The following is a 21,001-nucleotide window of genomic DNA, read 5'->3' as shown; positions in this document are numbered from 1 at the left end:
CTCTCTCTCTCTCTCTCTCTATCTCTCTCTCTCGTATTATATCCTCCCTGAGAGGATGAGGATGATGTCAGCTGAATCAGAAAAATCTTTTATTTTAAGAGAAAACTGTTATTTATTTTCCTTTGTACTTTGTTTGTTTAGTTGTGAGTTATAGAAACAAATGTGGTGGAAAAGGTACTGGCATTTTTACTAAAGTAAAAGTATCAATACTGTCCGGTTGTAGGCTACAATTGGCATCAAAATATACTCACCGTTACCAAAAGTACAGCCTTTTTGAAGCTGATATGGAGGATTGAGCGGTTGTGGTTGAGTTGTGCTCACAGCATGCTCTCAGTCTCACATAACGGCAGCAAGTTTGATTGGTTCACACAGTCAGCCACGCTTTAAGAGTGTCACCCAGATGAGTGACAGGAACTACATGCAGTACATTTGCAGTGCAGTGAGTGTTCTCTAGCTGTCTGCACATCAGTCCAGGATGAAGACGCTGCTGTTCCTAGTCATCTATGGTGAGTTTGTGTTAGTTTTGGTTAAAGAGGATTTACAGTAGCCTAACTGTTGGTTACTAGAACATGAAAAACAGGACCTGTTTTGCTAAAACATACAGTAACCTTTACTATACAGTTTAAATTGGTCCCCAAATGTATGTAGAAAATTAAGTGACTACTGTATATTATATATTGTTTTTTTCGTTGTTTTTCTTCTTTGCTGCAACCCTATATTACTATATTACTGAGTTGCTGAATTGACAGAATGGATCTAGTGAACCACAGATCTCTGTAGGCGTAGAGGAAGTGGTATACTAACGCTCATGGCTGGTAATATGAATAAACCTTTGCCTCTCTAAGTATTTAGGACTAATACTATTAGGGATGCATCATGCATGCAGTCTACAGTGTTCTCATTTTTCCACATTAGACTCAAGTTAAGTTACTACTAGAACTACTTGAATGCTGAATGATTGCTTCAAGACAATAGTTCACCTAAAAAAAGATAATTCTGTCATTATCTGCAGTACTCACCAGTGGTGGAAATTGGAAATAACTGGAAAGTAGGCCTACATGTACTCAAGTATTGTACATCATTAAAAAATAGTAAAGTAAGTAGTAAAGTAGTAAATAAATAGTAAGTAGTAAAGTATTTTTTACTTTACTTGGGTACTTTCATGTTTAAATATTTTTACTTCTACTCCACTACAAATTAGATCCAAATATTGTACCTACTTTTACTCTACTACAATTATTTGAAAACTTGAGTTACTATAGTTACTTTGCAGATTTGTATTAACTAACCCTAACCTTAGGCGGCCTATTACAAAACATACATTAACCACTTCCGCCCTACTGTATATACTTTGGCCAATTGAAAGTAGCCAATTAATATACAAGCTAATAACGAGTTGCGATGCAACAAGTTGTGAGCTTGTAAAAAAATTGTGAAATGGGTCATTCGTACTTTCTACTTTTGGTATTTTACTTGTATTGACTATTTCTACATTGCAGTAATGATACTTTTACTTAAGTAGTAAATTGGAGTACTTTTTCCACCACTGGTACACCCTCCAGTAGAAAAACATTTTTCAGAGATTGTCAGTACAAACAGCTTTCTCTAAGTGAATGACCAGCACTGCAGAATTCATAAAAGAGAAAAATAATGACCTTAAAATGAATTTGTGATGTTCATGTATTCTGAAGCCAAACAATTGCACTGTGAGTGGAATAGACATATATATCAATACCTGTGAAAATGTTCACACCCCATGGTTTAACCATGGAATTGGGTGACATTTGGAGTTTCCATCGAGCAGAGCATCAAGCAGGGGCACAAATGTGCTTTTTTGGTTACTCATTTTATGCAAACACTAAAACAACATCAACAATATATATATATTTTTTAACTTGCCAAATGTTTATTTCTCCTGCAGCTTGTGGGCTGTTTGCCTCCATAATGAATGTGAAGGAAAATAAAAGCCTGGTTACCGAGGCTACCACCATATCAGATGGTAAGAGAAGCAGAAAATGGTTCTCTTTTTTCTTCTTCTAGCAACACCCTGCTACACTTATACTGACTGTCTATTAAACCAGCGCTTTAGGCAGCGGTGGCCCAACGGTTTGCGGAGCGGTCTTGATATCGGAAGGTCGCTAGTTCGTATCCCCGGACCGGCACGTTAAAATTACCACCGCTGAAGTGCCCTTGGACAAGGCATTGAACCTCTACCATGAAATGTTCTATGAGCAGGGCCTGGCTGTACACAAGTTCTTGAGCTTAGTCCAGTTACTCCGGGTAAACATACCTTTCCTTTCCTTTACCATAGGCGTAGCAACTGCCTAGTACTGCACATGCCTCGCAACACACTAGGAACTAATTAGTAAAGCCTTGCATCACTGAACACTTACACCGTAGTAAAGTCGCCGCCTTTACCCACGACACGGCCCGCAATTCAGCCGCTTACGAATATAGGAGATTGCTCTGTCCCTTAATGGTATTTTGGTCCAGCGTCACCCGCTATCTGTTTTGCCAACACCGCTGCAGCACAAGTGAGACTTCAAGGCAGCTACACATCACTCTTCCATGGGCTGTAGACCATAAGGCTATGAAGCAATATATAGAACTGGGCATAACGGGATCTCTTAAAGACAATGGCACGTGGACCGGTGATTGGTTTGATTATTGTAACTCCCAAACCACACCTATGCTTAATATAACGGGTAACGGAGGTGTTTTAGGGATTTAGACAGGTGACCAAAATACCAACTTTAGTGGGGGAACACCCCTTCCCCACTGCTAAATCCCCAAACAGTGTATTTAGAAAGATGGAACGAAAGGGGGATTGGCATGGTGTGCAGTGAACAGGAGACGTGATAATAGCGATTCTTGGGAAATATGCTCATATGTATCTAACTGTATGAATGATGGTAGATTTTGTCAAACTTATATAATGCATAAACATTTAAATAGTATATATGTCCTTAAAGGATCCCTTCACCACTTTTCAACCTATCTTATAATACCAGTCCTCACTAATAATCATGATACACAGTCTGTCTCATAGGAAGGCTGTGGGCAGTTCAGAAACGTGTCCACCAATGACATCATCGTTAGGCAGATTCTTTTGTCTAGTTTTTTTTTTTTACATTTTCGCATTGCAACTTTTCAGGACTATAAAAGCCTGCAGTTTCTATTAGCTTGGATTCCCCATCAATGATGTCACTGGTGGACAGGTTTCTGAACTGCCCACAGCCCTCCTATGAGACACAGACAGACAGTATTACTAAGGACCTATTATATGAAGATTTAAAAGTTGAAAAGTGGTGAAGTGGTCCTTTAACAGAACAAAACCTGGACAAGCCAGACCTCAAAGCAACTCATCATTCTGCCTTCTACCCAGGAGGACAGACAGTTTTCATCTACAACACATCCATGCCAAACAACATGAGCAATGTGACACAGTTAACATCTCTGGACAACAGGACATCTCCCAGTCCCAGTCCCATTGTCCCAGTGTTAGTCTCCATGGTTACATCAGCCTTGTTCCTGGTGTCATTGGTGGCCATCTATCTGCTCTTCAGGAGAAGACGTCACACCAGACAGGTTGAAGACCAAGACCAAAGTAATTATTGCATATACAAATATATCCTTTTATTAGTTTCATATAGTAATTTTCTATAAATATCGAAATAGGTGCTATAGCCTATAGAACTGTTCATTCAGGGGCTGCTGAATATTTGACTAATTGACTGTCTGTCTGCCTGTGTGTGCACTGTGCAGTATAGCCTAAATAAGCTTCAAAAATCCAACCCCAAACATCCGTACACTTCATCAAATGTTGCACTATTAATAATGTAAATGAAAATGTCAGCAAATCCCTAAGGTACATCAACATTGTTCTTGTGAAGATTATAACGATGATATGTCTGTTTAGTGACAAGCCTACTGTGAACTGTCCACTGTCCACTGGCAATGACCCATGTTGCCTAATAATGAAGAACTTATCCAGCGAATGTGGGGCAGCAGAAAAACCCCAACACTTTATATTTCAACCTATATATTAGGTTGAACACTTTTACTGCTGCCATTTAAAAAAAAATATGATCTAATTACTGCCAGCATTTATTGAAAAATTAGGATCTAATACTGCCAGGATTTTTTAAAATTTGAGCTCTTATTTTGAAAAGCCGCCATTTCCTGTCAGTTAGCAGTATAAAAGCAGTTGAAAGAAATGGATAGGCGATCTAAGATGGACGATCCAATGTTGTGCTAACAACACAGCTAGCTAACAGGCTAACGTGAGTAGCATTATGGGTCGCTCGACCGAATGCACTATAAAAGTGCAATTGACTGAAATCTCAGTCAATGGCAGTGAGCGTCAGTATCAAAATTAGGCTTCAATTGACTGAAATCTCAGTCAATGGCAGTGAGCGTCAGTATCAAAATTAGGCTTCAATTGACTGAAATCTTAGTCAATGGCAGGCAAAGTGTTAAACAGAAATCTGTTCAGAATTATAGAATCTACTGACATTGTAGTGAGGGTATTAGTCCAGTCCTGGACTGACTGTAGTTTTCACAAGACTGTGTGTATTTATGCCTAGCAAGTTTCAAGACTGACAGTTAAAATATATTTTTTGCCTTTCCAGCACATCATATTTAGATTTTTATTTGTGTTTTTTTTTCCATTTAAATGTAGTGCTCTATCTTTTTCCATTTAGTTTTATGCAAATATACTAAACTAAACTAAACTGAACTGAATTTATTTACACTTGTATTTCAGTGACCGTCAGAGGAAGGGACTTTTCTGAAGGCATTTATGAAGAAGAGGTCATCATGAACACAAAGGAGCGGAAAAAGGAGGGACATCTAAAAGTTGAGTTGACGCCAGATGTGGTGGAGGATGAGGAGTCGTCAGCGATCTACATCAATATGGAAGATGAGGACGAGGACGAGAAATACATCAAGGTATTAGCTGACGAGGAGGACTACGTCAATGTAGAAAATGATGAGGAGGAGGAGGAGGAAAACTACATCAATATAGAAGATAAGGAGGATTATGTTAATCTAGATGATGAGAAGGATGAAGTGGAGGAGGAGTGGGAGGAAGACGAGGAGGAGGAGGAGGACTACGTCAATGTAGAAGACAATGACAGTGATGAGGAGGTAAACGTCAATATAGAAAATGATGATGATGATGAGGAGGAAGAGGAAGACGACGAGGAGGAGGAGGAGGAGGACTACATCAATATAGACAATAAGGAGGAGAGCTACATCAATTTAAAAGATGAGGAAGATAACTACACCAATACAGAAAGCATGGAGGAAGAGGAGAATTACGTTAATCTACATGATGAAGACGAGGAGGAGGAAGAGAACTATGTCAATGTGGAAGATGAGGATGAGGAAGAGGATTATGTTAACTCTGATTATGTTAACACTGTGCAATGAGAAAATGTGTCTGTATTCTGCATTTGAATAGTTTTACACCTAAAGGCTACTGAGCACAATCAGCACAGTCTGCGTTGTCTTGCCGAGCAGGATGGCAGGATGGAGGATGGTCTGCTATAAGTGGGATTCACTTTAGCAAAAGCACGGCATTGTGATAGACATTGGCAAGGAAACGTTGTTCTAACAGCCACACGGAATAACACAAAACACACACACACACACACACACACACACACACACACACACACACACACACACACACACACACACACACACACACACACACACACACACACACACACTGACGTGAAGGACCTCCTGCACTTGCATGGTGCAAAATGGACACAGGATCTTCAACAACTACAGCAGCATAGGACTTCTGGGTAACAGTTAGATAATAATGACATGATAAGGTGTTTTAACCCATTTTGACCTGAGATCAGATTCTAAAAATGTCTTCTACATCCTGACAGTTTTCAGAATGTCAGTCGTCAAGTCATTTTTCAAAAATAGCAGACCTACAAGCTCGAAGCGCGCCACTCGGTGGCGCGCTATGAGCTTGTAGATTTGCTATTTTTCAATAGCTAGAGCATAACATGATGCTACCACAAAACACCCAAAATGGGTTAAAGCATGACTCCTATTCATCACGCCTTACTGCAGTGACCTGACATGTGCAGACGTAGCCATCTGGGCAACCATCATGAGGAGCCTTTCGGTGGTTTGTGGAGCAATATACTGTAATCCATTCATAGCTTACACCTCATACTCAAGTTAACAAGGTTTGAATATGAACCCCAACAAAGCATATCGGGGGAGCAGCAGTGTACAGGAAGGACCGTGGCAGCATATCAACACACACACATGTGATACCTGCTCATTGGCTACCAGGCTACAGAGGCTAGTCATGTTTTTACACTACAACTAAAGAGATGGACATCAGTGAAATAAGAATTTAGGAATGTGTCAGTGATGCTGAAGAAAGGGAACTTTATTACAAACCACAGACATTTGACAAGACTGCTCCAGCCTTGGGAAATTAATCTCAGTCATATGTACAGTATATACTACTGTGTACCATACAAGAAATAAAGGCAAGTGCGGTCGTCAGTATTTTAAGTATTTGCATTATTGGCAACAACTGCACAGTGATGGTGATGAAAGGGACACACCACAAATCATTTGACTAGACTTTTCCAGACAACAAACTGACCAAAAGAAAACAGAAATCTCAACCATGTGTGGTCCTATGTCAAGAATAAATATTGTTTGCATTATATCACTTTCGCATACTTTAACTCACCTTAATTACTCATGTTAAAGAAACTTATTCTGGGTTTGAGTTATTTGAATAGCAGTGCATGATAAAATGTAAAAGCAGTAGTACTGATTTTTATTGTCTGGTAAATGACAAATGTAGATCTCAACAGCCTTGGAAAAATGGCTACAGTACATAGATCTCATGCCCAAAACATTTGCCGACTCCTCTGGTGCATAGCCTACTAGTTCAGACTATAGTCATTGGTTAGACATGGGTTAAGGTTAGGCTTAGGTGTGCTGCCCCGTGGGAGGTTAGGGTTAGTGTGAGAGTTTGAGATGGGTTGTAGTTATAGGACTAATGACTGGTCTAACCAAATGACTAGTCTAAACTAAGTACTGCACCCCTCCTCTGTTGGGACCCTGTGCAGAAAATCTGTATGGGGCTCATCTGCCCCATGGGCCTACTTTGCCTGTTCATACGTTCCACTGTATGTGGTGTCGTGTCTTCTTGGTTCAGCCTCTGAAATTGGGGGGCAGGCTCTGGTACAGCTAGGGTCTAGTTTTCTAGAGGGTATCACTTACCCTGGGTTCTTCATGCATGTCATAATGTCTCCCATGAGCCTTTGTGTGAAATGTGGGCATCACTTCCTCTTCGCTGTAGCCAAATATTGTTAATTTAGGAAGATGCCTGGTACACACACACACACACAGTAAAATATTAGCTAATTGTTGCATGCACCATTCATCATGTACTGTTAAACTCTACGTTGTTGACAAGTCTTTGCAACTAATAATGATGTGATCTTGGTGCTCTCTGGCTTAGTGGAAGTGTATCTTGATGGCCAGCAGGGGGCAGTGTGTGATGACTGCCTGGGACCTGAAGGATGCTGAGGTGGTGTGTAGAGGTTGGCTGTGGACCAGCTTAGAGCCAGGACCACCACTCTCAATTACAAAATGTTAGTTGACCATTAATTGTCATACAAATAATTGCGACTAACAATTTAATTGTTTTTGGCATTGAACATTGGAACATAATACAAATGTATTTTCAGTTTGCCTTTTAGGCTTCCTAATCAAACAATTCAGATAGGGCAGATATGAGAAATAACTGAAATATACAAAGAAATTACTGACATATTTAACAATTTTATACTTTAATATGTATATATATGTATAATAGCTGTATCTTTAATAGCTGAAATATCTTGTAGATCAGCTATTTTGGCACAAACTCTTGCAGACATCCGTGGACAAATACATATTTATTTGGGGGACCTTGCTTGACATGAAAATGTTTGATAACCATGGGTTAAACATTAGGAAGCAACTCAACTTTGGGGGGAAAAAACCCAAAATCCCTAAACCACCAACTGGCAACTACCAATATTTACAAGCAACCTTCCAGAAGAACAAGCCCAAAGTCACATAATAATAAGCAGACATGAACACTGCTTGAAAGCATTGTCTCAGGAAAGAGGCTGAACTATACACTACTGTATAACAGTAAAGCATGGTAATACATTTGCAGAAGAACATTGGTGCTGCTAACATGCAGTAATACAGGAAACAAGTTGCAAATAAAACAATACAAATATAAAATTGATAAGATATGTTTGTGACAAAACTAATGAACATTGTTGTCTTTCTAATAAAACAATAGATTGACATGTGATTCCAATTTAATTCAATTGGAATTCAGTTAAATTATATTCCACATTTTCAGAAGGTAGCCAAGAGATGCCGTAAATAAGAGTGCAATAGTTCTTTTGTAAACTTTATGAGGGCTCCTGTGTCAGACCGCTGAAGGATGTAGCCTATTTTGATTAAAATAAGACAAAGTCTCTCGTCTTTCCGTCTTCAGGACACCGTCAGTTCCCAATCTTCTTCTTCCTGCTCTGGGTTCAAATCACTCCAGGAGACTTCATTTACCTGTGAGAGAGCAACCTTTAGCGTTTAGCCTATCATTCACTGCAGCTCTAGGGATTCCGCTCAACAAACTGTATAGGTTTGAAGTGGTTTTAATGAGCCAAAATGCAGAGATATGTCTGAAAGAGAGAGAGAGAGAGAGACCTGAATTTCCCCCTCTGGGTTATCTTCGGGTTGGAGCTGGTCCCTGTCCTCTCTCACCTCAATCAGCACCTTGCCATTACCTAGCAACAGAGAGACACAATTTATAACCCAGATCATTGTTAAAGGATTACCTTAATCTGATGTCATTATATCCAATAACGAGTGGTACATGTGAAAAATAACATAACATCTATCCAGAGTGTAGCGCAGCTCTGACCGTGCGCACTGGGTCTTGGGCCAAATTGCTTATTTTGATCGCACAGGAAAACATAATTCTAGATTCTACACGTCAGTCTTTTGTAATGACCAAAGATGTTGCACATTGTTTTGTCCCAGTGCGTTGACTATAAGTACAGTACTGAGATGGTAGCGGTAACCACCTGCTTCAAACTACCATTGTTCAACTACATTGGACAGGTTCTGTTACTGTTATTCCCAATAACCTAAACTGGGAAGTAGATAATGTGGAGACATAACAGATGGAACCGCCAGAAACACTGCCCATCTTTACACCTACAGTATAAGCACACCTTGTGTAATGGTACAGTCAGCCACAAATGCGCAACTAAAAGCATCATGCCCCCGCACACTTGTATTTTATAGAGCAAAGGGGCACAGCTGTTAGCACGGCGCTCCTCTGACGCCTTGGCAGTTGGCACATGATTCCATATAGCATAAAATGTGACCAAATTGTTTGTGAGAGGTAGTAGTAGTAGTAATAGTGGTACGTATATCACTACCTAGCATGATCACTAGCACAGTGCTGAAAGCCTGGACAACGGCCTTATCTCTCACCCATCTCCGCAGCTTACTATGCTTCTGGCCACATATCTCAGGACCTAGACAGACAGAGCACGCAAATCAGACATTCTTTCAAACATTTCCTCCTGTAGTCTTGATTCCAGTCCTACTATATTGTCACTGTCATTTTGAAACATTCTATTTCCATATTTAATCCGTTTTTTAATCAAATGAATGATGAAAGAAAAAGCCCATCCACTAGATCAGTGGTTCCCAAAGTGGGGTCCGGGGACCCCCAGGGGTCCTTGAGGGAGTTCCAGGGGGTCCCCTGCAGCTAAATGACAGTTTGGAACCAAATGGACACTTATGGGTCTGAGTGTACAAATGGAACCAAATGGACACGTTAATTAACATTGATTTTACAATATAAATTGGGGGTCCCAGAGATAGAAATGCCATTAAATGGGGGTCGCTAGACTAATAATGCATGTCAAACTGGGGTTCCTTGAAATTGAACGGGTTGAGAATCACTGCTAGAGACGTAAATATCTTCTTATGTGGGTCTCTGGCATATCTTTTCAAATGGGAGTCCACAGGCTAATTAGTGTCAATTTGGGGGTCCTTGACATGAAAAAGTTTGGGAACCCCTACACTAGATATATCGGCCAAACCAATATGTTGGTCGGGCTCTAATTATCCTCCTCATCCGTTCTCCTCTTTAAATGATCTTCCACTCCAAAACGTAAACTTCCTCTACAGTACATATTTCCTATTGTCTCCTGCTTTCCCCTCTGCCCAGTGCCTACCAGTGTTTTTATAGGTCTCCTCAATCACTGCTACTCCTCGACTTCTGGCCGGGGAATGTTGAGGGAAGGACAGTTCCACCAGACATCCGTAGCGAAGAGTCTTCTCCTCCTGGCTTCTGCCCTGGTCATCCTCTGGATCACTTGACAGCTCCTTCAGCTGAGGACGACAAATGTGAAATGGAGAAGTCATAACATGTTGGCTTTTAACATCCTCTCTGACGCACAATGACATTGGACTGATATTCGCTAGTCTTTCTTTTAATTTATTAAATATTAGGGTGAATGAACCACCCTCTTAAGCGGAGCAAAACGTGTCTGCAGATGCAAATCTACAATGTAGCCTAGATATTAGATGTCTTCATTTACGAGGGAAAAAACTAAATAATATGAAATATGGAGATACAAGGTTTATGCTCAAACATGGACGATGAGCGTCAATCAGCAAAGACGGGCTTACGGTCAGGATGCGGGTGCACCATCCGTTGAACCCCAGGCAGTGATTGGCTAGTTCCTGGCAGCGTGCGTGACTTAGTGGCTTGATGTTGTGAGGGTTTGAATAGGGGTTGTTTTGCTTGGTGCTCAGCTGGACCTGAAACATACACATTACACAATGTTATGAGTGAACGTGCAAATGTTGTGTTGCTGGCTCTTCTTGAGCCGGATGGCACCCCCCTGAAATCACCCAATAACCCTTCAACGGACCCTTTCCTTTGCAAGGGCAAGGGAACTCTCCTAAACCCAACTACTATGTCTCTTGCCCTGTGCAGCACTTAAAGGGGGAATCCTATCGTTCTTTTTGAGGGGGACATGACAATGGGCCTTGTGTGTTTGTCAAGAGCTAGTAGCTTAGACTCAGTAACTTCTTCCACAAGGGCCACTGGAACTTCCTGCTGGAATAGGTTGGCAAAATGAAACAAAATAGTTTCACTCTGGAGCCGTGGTTGAGATGCTAAGAGTGAATGAATGACAGATGTGACATCATGCACATGTATGTATGAACATGTTGTGGCAAACATGTTCTGGCTGGGGGAGGTGATAGAGGGAGTATATCACCCTGTACAGGTATTGCAGCCAATGGGAGCCTGGACATGGACGCACCTGCAGCCAGTAAGGCAATCAACAGAAGCTTTTAAATAGCCCACGCCCAAGCTGCCTGGTGAGTCAGTTTGGACTAATGGAGGAGTGAGGAAGCAGGAATCACTCTGTTCATGAGGGATATCTCACAAGTGAGTACAAGATTTCACTCAAACCTTTGGACCCACTTGGATGTGCTGTGCGTGTATTGTGGCTCACCTGGTCTCGTTCTCTCTCCCTCCCTCCTATAGGCCGACTGAACTCCACCTGGATACATTATTAGTCACTAGCTCTCTCTCTGCTCTGCCCACAGGACTGTGCATAGAAGCCCAAGCCCCTGACAGGAGGAACCCTACTGTAAGTTGATGTTTTGCCCCGTTTTTCCCCTTTCCCTAACAAGTTAATAAAAGACAATTTAAGTTACATGTTGAATCTGACTCTGAGCCTCTTATTTTATTGTGAATCTTGCCTATTCTCCCCTGGGTTGCCACAATATACATTGTGGCCACAATGTACACGCGTGTTGTAAGTGTAACCCAGGTCTCACGCGTGCAAAGCCAACATCTTCACCACTAGCTTCAAGGGGAATTCCCCCCCTGACCGGGGGAGATATCAGGCAGAGGCTCTGAAACACTAATGATACATAATACACACACTAAAGGAACGACATGATTTGTTTTCTAGTAGTTACCTTTACTGGGGTGTTTTGGAACAGTGTTCGTTTATCCGTGGACCGTTGCGCCTTGGAGGCTTGGACTGCAGAGTAGAACTTGACCATGGCGTAGAAGCCGGGACGGGCCACCGCTGCATTGGGGCACACTTTGAGCAGGTACAGCGGACCGAAGGACGAAAAGACCGACCATAACCTCTCCTGGATAACACAGGGAATCATTATGATGAAGGTTGGGATCTACGCACAAAGCAGCTAGAAACAAAAAAATTACGGTATACCTTTTTCGGAAATGTTTTTGAAAATGTTTAAAAACCAAAAGGTAGATAACAAAATATAAAGGGACCGTATTTCTGTTTCTGTTCAAGCTTTAGGTTAGCTCCAGCCCTAAAATGGCTGATATTCCACATACTCCAACGACCCTGCGAAAGACCCATACACCGGCTCCAAACTTGCTCCTCCAAGCGAGCTATCTCTCTTGGCGTGGCTTGTTGCTTGCCTTGTCTACTGAGTTGGAGGCCGGGGTTCGACTCCAGCTCAGGGTGCTAAACGTTACAATACATTGCATGTATCTCAAACGGGAAATGTACAGTTGCACACGGGCAGGCAGCGCACTCTCCTATTAGTTTGCATTATAGAACGCACCCAGTGTATCAGAGTGCAACACACCTCACGACCGATAGGGGCTTGTAGTTGAAAGCCTATGGAGAGAAAAAAAATCACACCCGTGTGAACTGAGTCTCTCTCTCTCTCTCTCTCTCTCTCTCTCTCCCCTTCCTACTGGTACTAATAGTCATACTCGTGCTCATACATAGGTGAACAACACGGACATTGCTGTTCCTTGGAGTGGTTGCACCACTCAAAAACAGCTCGGATAAAAATGCTTTTTATTAAACAACGCGGAATGCTCAGTCAGTGCTAATCGCTGCACCAGGACAATTCTAACAAGTGGCATCCGTTGTGAGTACTTTATATTTTAAATCTGAACGTGTATGTACACGTTTGCTCTGTAGCGTCATGAACCATGGCTAGGAATATCAGCTGTTCCATTTGGAACCCTCTATACCGCTGTTCTAGACAGTGGAGTGCCAGGATAGTCAGTTAAATTATAGTTAAACTACAACAATGAGACCTAAACGCATCAAGTCGTTAAGAAGATGATGTGAACTCACATAGATGAAAGCCTCGGTGAAGGACGGCTGGATGTCCCAGACAAACAGAGTTTTGTTGTTCTCCACTGGAACCTGGAACTCTATAATATCCACCTCCGGATCCATATTTAGTCCAGCAACGATGACTATTATGTTACTCAGCCAGTCACCAGTGTTCTACAATGTAACCGACTAACCGTAACCCGTTACAAACTGCTACATTGAATTTGTCGTCGTTCTAACAGGGCAAGTCGTTTTCTGTATGTTGCATGAAGCTCAACATTAAATGTCCTCTCTCCTTACAAAACGTACTCTCCCTCCTCCTTGCTGTTAAAGTCGTGGGACGTTATTATAGTTCGTACAATAAACATGTGATGAGGATTCTTTTCAATCGTTTCTCTGCGTCTTCACTTCCGTAAACAGCTAGGCTCCTTTCTTCTTCTTCTTCTGTGAATTTCCGGCAGTCTAGATGCCTTCCGGCACATTTGCCTCCCACTGGTCGGGGTTATGCCCCCTTCGTGTCCATTGTCATTATTGTCAGTCCTCTGCTCGAATTATAACAATCGGTTGAAGATTATCTGAGTGTTTTACCCAGGGCCGGATTAACACCTCTGAGGGCCCCTGGGCACTGAAGCTCGAAGCCCCCCCCCTTCACCCTTGCGCAACATTTTTGCTGTTTTTTGGAGCCGTTTTGGGGCGGTTTTATGCCGTTATATTGGCCTATTTCCGGTCGCCTCGATATACCCCCCCCCCCAGAGTGACAGCCAATCTAGCGCATTGTTGCTGCTTTACACACACAATTTGCACTTTTCAGCTGCCCTTCTCACCAACAAATGCAACAATAAAACACTCATCTTTTTAGACACCATTTATTTCATTCGGATTAGCAGGGACATTTTCTGTGATTTTCTTTTTTTTTTAATCATTTATTATATATATTTTTTTTTTGAGGGGCCCCTGGTGCCCAAGGATCTGCAAGCTCACAACGCGCTGCATGTGTACGAAACACTTGGAGCTTGTAGATCCACGGCTTGCTAAACCGTGTATATACACGGATCCACGGATATCCCAAGCCGTGTAGGCTTCTTATATCCACGGCTGTGCGGCGAGCAAACAACCCAATGGGGTTGTAACGTGGGCGGGGCACACACACACACACACACACACACACACACACACACACACACACACACACACACACATACACACACACATATGCATTAACACTAAACGGTGTCAGGTGCTGCTAGATAATTATCAACACATTGTGTTTTTAACAGTGTTTTTATTACTCCACATGAACAACATTTTAGTCAATACATTAACGTTTTTGTTCATTGTTGAAGGTTTGTGTTCTGCAGAGAAACATCTCTTGCAGGTGAGTTACTCAGACAAGTGACACACATTATATTGTAGACAGCATGAGTGTGAGTAGCCATTAACAACAGAGCGGCGGCGGTGGCTCAGGGGTAGAGTGCCTGGATGGCAACCGTAAGGTTGCCAGTTCAAACCCGGGCTCCCCCAGAGTTACTGTCGAAGTGTCCTTGAGCAAGACACTGAACCCCTAATTGCTCCCGATGTGCTAGTTGGTGCCTTGCATGGTTTCCGCTGCCATCGGTGTATGAATGGGTGAATGTAATGCACAATCTCTGTAAAGCGCCTTGGATAAAGGCGCTATATAAATGCACCATTTACCATTTACCAAGAGATACTTGTAGGTCTACACATGATATTTGGTCTCATGAAGTTCTTCTCAAACCTTTCATTCCGGCACAGACCCCCAAATTAATTAATATGTAGGCTACCCTGATCTGAAAATAAATAAATTTAAAAAAAAGAAGAAAAAAAAGCAGTGTACCAGGGACCCGATTTCAAGATGTGTGTTGTTAAAATATAAAAACAATATTCCAATATATATTCCAATAAATATTTGTTCTCCAACATGCTATCTACATTCAGTAGGCTATCCGGTATACATGATTCGCTCTGGTTAAGAGCATCTGTTGACTAAATGATAATTGTAATTGCTGCTGTTGTTGTGTGGTTGTTGTTCTGTAGGATGGTTGGTGCAGCAGAGCAGTTGTTCTTTGTAAATGTTCCGGAGCTGAGCAGGTCGTGTCGGGTTTCCCTTGTCAACTCTATACAACAAGATGAGATTGAACCCAGCTAGGCTTATACAAGATTGCTTGTTTGTTTATTGGGGTATATGAGACCACAAAGATCTCCATATATGGAGCCAACCTGTTCTGACATTCCATATGTTGATCGGACCTCATCAAACCCTGTACACTCAAGACACGCTCCATATACTGTATGGCCAGTAAGGAATTCATTTCATTTGTTGATAACAAAGCGCCAGCGCTCGCCCAGCAGTCTGATGTCACCCTGGCGGATATGTTGATCTGACCCCCCCATTCCAAAGCGCCATGCAGCGCTCGCCCAGCAGTCTGCTGCCTGTCACCCAGGCGTATGCGTGCACGCAACCTCGCCCTTCTCACCCTCAGGCGTCTTACTGGTTTTTATTAATAGCTATAAAATGAGTGTATATATACAGTATAGTATATATATGGTAAATGGTGTATTTATATAGCACTTTTACCCAAAACGCTTTACATAGATTAGTGCATTACATTCACCCATTCATACACACATTCACACCGATGGCAGAGGAAACCTACAAGGCACCAACCTACACATCGGGAGCAATTAGGGGTTCCGGGTCTTGCTTAACCCATTCTGACCTGAGATCAGATTCATACGAGGTTTCCGCCGGACACACACTGGTCTGATGAACCCATTCTGACCTGAGATCAGATTCTAAAAATGTCAGTCGTTCTTCGATTTTTCAAAAAATAGCAGACCTACAAGCTCGTATCGCGCCACTCGGTGGCGCGATATGAGCTTGTAGATCTGCTATTTTTAAATAGCTAAAGCATGACATGATGCCGACACCAAAATGGGTGCCCGGTCAGAATGGGTTAAGGACACTTGGACGCTAACTCTGGGAGAGTCCGGGATCGAACTGGGAACCTCACGGTTTTCCCATCCGGCCGTTCTACAGTCTATCAGTGTCTATCTGTCACACAAAATGTGTCCCTGGCATAACTCTGACAGTGTCCCACCGAACGGTATACGTCACCATTTTGATGTGACGTATACAGGTCGTACATACTACAGTACATGTGCAGGCTTTCATCATCATGTACTATATATGTCACAGCAAAATTGTATATATTGCGAAGACATAGTTAGCAGAGGATTAACTGAATTCAGCCAAGGGTAAAACATAAAGCTGCAGTAGTCCTCGGCTGCTCTTCACAATGGAAGACATAGGTAACCAAGTCATCCTGGGATCCGGATGCGCCATCTTCTCCCACCCTTTCACGTACGCTAAAATCCTGATGCAGGTTGGACATGACCCTCTACCCAGTACTCGCGGCGGGAACCTGTTTAGCAGACAATTGTTCTATCTAACTAGAGAGTTTGCTTATGTAAAACACATTGCCAAGCTTGATGGTAAAGCAGGCTTGTTTAGAGGATTGGCCCCAAGTCTCTGCACAGGCGCCATCGGAACCATCGTACACAACAGCGTAGTTCAAAAATGTCACAAAGCAGACGTGTTTAACATTGAGGCAGAGGAGGGCTCCATGCGGCACGTTGTCAACGAGACAATCAAAGAGACGATCGCTAGCTCCTGTGCTATCATCGTCACATACCCCTTCCGTGTGATCACCTTGCGATGCATGGTCCAGTTTATTGGAAAGGAAACTAAATACAGTGGCGTGTTTGACTCCGCCCTAACGGTCTACAGGGGAGAAGGCGTCAAGGGCTTCTTTGCCGGCTTGATCCCCCGTGTCATTGGGGGTGTGCTGTCTGTGTGGATCTGTAGCCTACTGGCGCACCTCATAAACAAGTACGCCATTGACGAAAAACAATGTCAAACAGAACTCTTCAAGTGCTCTCATTATACAGTGGGCCTAATTGCCTACGTTTGCACACATCCCTTTACGCTGGTATCAAATCTTATGATTGTCAACAACTGCGGGTTGGCTGGAGGCCTGCCTCCCTATGCGCCTGTGTATCCTACCTGGCTGCATTGCTGGAGGGATTTAGGCAAAAGGGGTCACATGAGGAGAGGAAGCAGTTTATTCCTCTGAAAGATTCCAGAGTTGTTTTAAGCCTGAAAGGAGCTGAATGGTAATATAATAACAAGAGGTGGTCTAATATTAACGGCGTGGCTTGATCTCCATATATGGCCATATCGGTTGATCCCTCTGGCCCTTTTGAAGTTGATTGGTTGGACGGTTTTCGGGATGTACGGGAGACGCGCACGTGACACTCGTGTGCTCTATCTGTGTGTCAGTCTGTCTCACAAAAGTTGTCCCTGGCATTTCTCGGACAGTGTCTGACTGTTCGGTCTCAACCTGTCCAGAGCCGAAAAGATAACTTAATATAAGTATGCATGTTCACCTGTGTGTTTACCCCATGCCCTCTATGCACTTCTCATATGAAAGTCTGTGTCATCACTTATACGTCACGGCAAAATCATATAAAAATTACGAGAACACCTCAACATGATGAGATTTGCTGATTAACTGTATTGTGTCCACTGCCAAAGACTATATTTTCAGCCAAGTCTAACACATACAGCTGCCCTTGATGTCACAGACACATGGCAACAGTTTAGACTGCATCCCTGGACTGCATTCCAGTATCGATAATAGTGTTCTGAACCGACATCACCATCTTAATCATCCAGATTATTGACCCAATCGGTAGTCTTCATAATGGAAGACGACATAGCAGTTAACCAAGTCCTCTGTGGGTCCGCGTTCGCCATCGTCTCCCACCCTTTCACATACGTTAGAATCCTGGTGCAGGTTGGACATGACCCTCTACCCAGTGCCAGTGGCGGGAACCTGTTTAGCAGAAAATTCGCCCATCTAACTAGAGATTTTGCTTATGCAAAACACATCGCCAAGATGGATGGTAAAGCAGGGTTGTTTAAAGGACTGGCCCCACGTCTCTGCGCAGGTGCCATCGGAACCATCGTACACAACAGCGTACTTAAACAATGCCACAAAGCAGACAAGTTTAACGTTGAGGCTGAGGAGGGATCCCTGCGGCACGTTGTTAACGAGACAATCAAAGAGACGATCGCTAGCTCCTGTGCTATCATCGTCACATACCCCTTCCGTGTGATCTTCTTGCGATGCATGGTCCAGTTTATTGGAAAGGAAACTAAATACAGCGGCGTGTTTGACTCCGTCCTAACGGTCTACAGGGGAGAAGGCGTCAAGGGCTTCTTTGCCGGCTTGATCCCCCGTGTCATTGGGGGTGTGCTGTCTGTGTGGATATGTAACATGTTGGCGCACCTCTTCAACACGTACACCATTGACGAAAAACGATGTCAAACAGAACTCAAGTGCTCTCAATTGCTCTCAAGTTTTCACAGGTATTCAGCGGGGCTAATCGCCCATGTTTACACACATCCATTTATGCTGGTGTCAAATCTTATGGCTGTCAACAACTGTGGGCTGGCTGGAGGCCTGGCTCCCCAGGCGCCTGTGTATCCTACCTGGCTGCATTGCTGGTGGGATTTAGGCAGAAACGGACACATGATGAGAGGAAGAAGTTTATTCTTCTGAGAGCTTCTTGCATACCAGAAGAAGGAGCTGATCCCGTTTATAATTGTAATATAACAAGTGGTAGTCTAATAATGGCATGGCTTCGTGTGGATGTCGTACTACTTCATGACAAACAGTTAAAACTTCAGTATTGATGATGTAATCATATATCTACATGATCATAAAAAAATGCATAACTAATATATTTTTTTGTTTTTCTAGGGAAAGACCTACAAGCACCAACTCAGAATGTCGGACTGCATGGTGACGCCCCCGTCCTCAGACGAGCCCTCCAGCAGCGTTTCCAGTCATCTCGATTCTCTATACATCTGGCTAGGACATTTGTGCTTTCCGCACCAGCATCTTTGGGACATCCATGTAGGTAGGTAACACGTTATCTTGATCGATGCCGGTGTGGTGGTTCCAACAGTACAAGCTTTCTGGCAGGCAGTTCCTCCCGTCGATGCCAGTGACCGGCAGCTAGTCTCGCTCTCCTGATTGCCATCTTCTCTGATACACCAAAGGGCCTTGTTAGGCCAGTTTTCGGTGAAGAGGTGACCACCGGTTAGTAGAAGAAACAGAGATATGTGTTGTGTGAGCAGTGACCATGGGTCTTTTCGTGGTCACCTCTTAACCCCAAAACCGGACTCTGAAGGACTATAGGCTTTAACACTTGATACCCCCCCCCCCCCGCTCTTTGTTCAGTACCACACTATACTTCTATAGGGCATGCATCAGTGATCAGTGTCTAGCACTGCTTTACCATGCTGGATATGATAATATCCAGTTTTATAACTAACAACTATCTTTATGACTTGAACACTACACATACTGCACGTGTAAAGGGCCTCCTTTGCATGGAGTCTTGCACCTAGCAAAGTTGTTTGTGATCCACCATAAAACATGAAGAACAGAAATGTGTATTCTTGGCACTATATGGATGTCTGATCTCCATGATGTCCTATTTTGATGGAAAGCTCAGTTGTTTCTTAATCAGCTGCTTGCAGGGTACATGGATCTCACCGATTTATCTAACTTGCCAAGATTGATGGTAAAGCTTCTGACAAAAACAGTGGGGAAGATTTCAGGCTGAATTCTATATTAGGCAAGTTGTTTCTGGTTCAGGGATCACTTGAAATCGTGAAAGCACCTAACACAGTGTATTTTATTGATTGATTTTTTTTAAGGACAAAATAGCATGACTTTTTGTTAGGGGCGCTAGCCCCTCTTATGCCCTGTTTGTGTGAATCATAGCGACGGATGCTTTGATTGGCTCATCACCCTGTAGCGATGATTTGATTGGCTGAGAAAAGGACAAAGAGAATGAGATGATGTATGATGATGTAGGATGATAAGAGCGCCCCTCACTTCACAGTTCAGGTGTGATTTCTTTCATACATTATGTTTTGCCCATTATTTGGGGGACCATTGTATTTGACTGTATTAGACGTATTCACATTGTTTACTTAAGTAGAAGTATCAATACTGCAACGTAGAATGTCTGGAATTCAGAATTTTCTTGAGTAAAAGTAGAATAGTATTGGTATCAAAATGTACTCATTATTCAAACGTATAAAATGTATTACAATCTTTTGAAAAGCTCACAATGCCACACATATTGTGAGCTTTTCAAATGGCCAAAATATATAGGCCTATAGGGCTGAAGTGGTTAATGTATGTTTTGTAATAATAATACAAATCTAACTAGTAACTATATTGTTCAAATAATTGTAGTGAAGTAAAAGTACAATATTTGCCTCTGAGATTGTAGAGTAGAAGTAAAAGTACTTAGTTCCTTTAGACCAGACAATACCCTGGCTCACATTAGGACTGAATGATGAGTGGATTTAAGAAATGAAACTGGGTTAATTTGAGGATCACAGCAGGGGGTGCCGTTGTTACTATTTCCTGAGGCTAATTCTAAAAGAAATGGCTTCTAAATCATGACAGTTGTCTGAAAAACCTATGTTTCTATGTTGGTGGTTCTCAAACTTTTTCATATCAAGGACCCCACAAAATCCTCCTTAATCCTTCTACCCTAATGGAAAGGGGGTACACAAGCACATGGCCGTTTATCCGTTATATGGCAGGCAAAAATGTAAAAGAAAATCCTTTTACTACCATTGAAATAACATGTTTTTCAGTTGCTTCGTATTGATATTCTGTGCA

At 42.5% G+C, this 21,001-nt stretch overlaps 3 protein-coding genes across 3 annotated transcripts; 2 read left to right on the top strand and 1 right to left on the bottom strand.

Annotated features, from left to right (window-relative positions):
* Positions 1-7,967: 7,967 nt before the first annotated feature.
* rdm1 (RAD52 motif containing 1) lies at positions 7,968-13,548 on the bottom strand. Its single transcript, XM_083779795.1, has 7 exons — positions 13,227-13,548; positions 12,076-12,255; positions 10,768-10,899; positions 10,311-10,467; positions 9,504-9,602; positions 8,764-8,843; positions 7,968-8,622 (listed from the first exon to the last, which is right to left on the bottom strand). The coding sequence occupies exons 1-7, from the start codon at positions 13,329-13,331 to the stop codon at positions 8,551-8,553; spliced, it is 825 nt and encodes a 274-aa protein (XP_083635921.1). The 5' UTR covers positions 13,332-13,548; the 3' UTR covers positions 7,968-8,550.
* Positions 13,549-16,525: 2,977 nt separating this feature from the next.
* On the top strand, positions 16,526-17,362 carry LOC310869667 (mitochondrial carrier homolog 2-like; the record flags this gene model as incomplete). Its single annotated transcript, XM_083780498.1, has 1 exon — positions 16,526-17,362. The coding sequence occupies one exon, from the start codon at positions 16,526-16,528 to the stop codon at positions 17,360-17,362; it is 837 nt and encodes a 278-aa protein (XP_083636624.1).
* Positions 17,363-17,992: 630 nt separating this feature from the next.
* LOC310869666 (mitochondrial carrier homolog 2-like) lies at positions 17,993-18,853 on the top strand (the record flags this gene model as incomplete). The annotated part of the gene is made up of 1 exon (XM_083780497.1): positions 17,993-18,853. One exon carries the CDS (start codon positions 17,993-17,995, stop codon positions 18,851-18,853), a length of 861 nt encoding a protein of 286 aa, XP_083636623.1.
* Between the last annotated feature and the right edge of the window lie 2,148 nt (positions 18,854-21,001).

The sequence above is a fragment of the Protomyctophum parallelum genome, assembly GCF_964188405.1.
Source record: "Protomyctophum parallelum genome assembly, chromosome: 13".
Taxonomy (NCBI): Eukaryota; Metazoa; Chordata; class Actinopteri; order Myctophiformes; family Myctophidae; genus Protomyctophum; species Protomyctophum parallelum.
The sequence above is the reverse complement of the archived record's forward strand: the minus strand, read 5'-3'. Positions and strand labels throughout refer to the sequence as shown.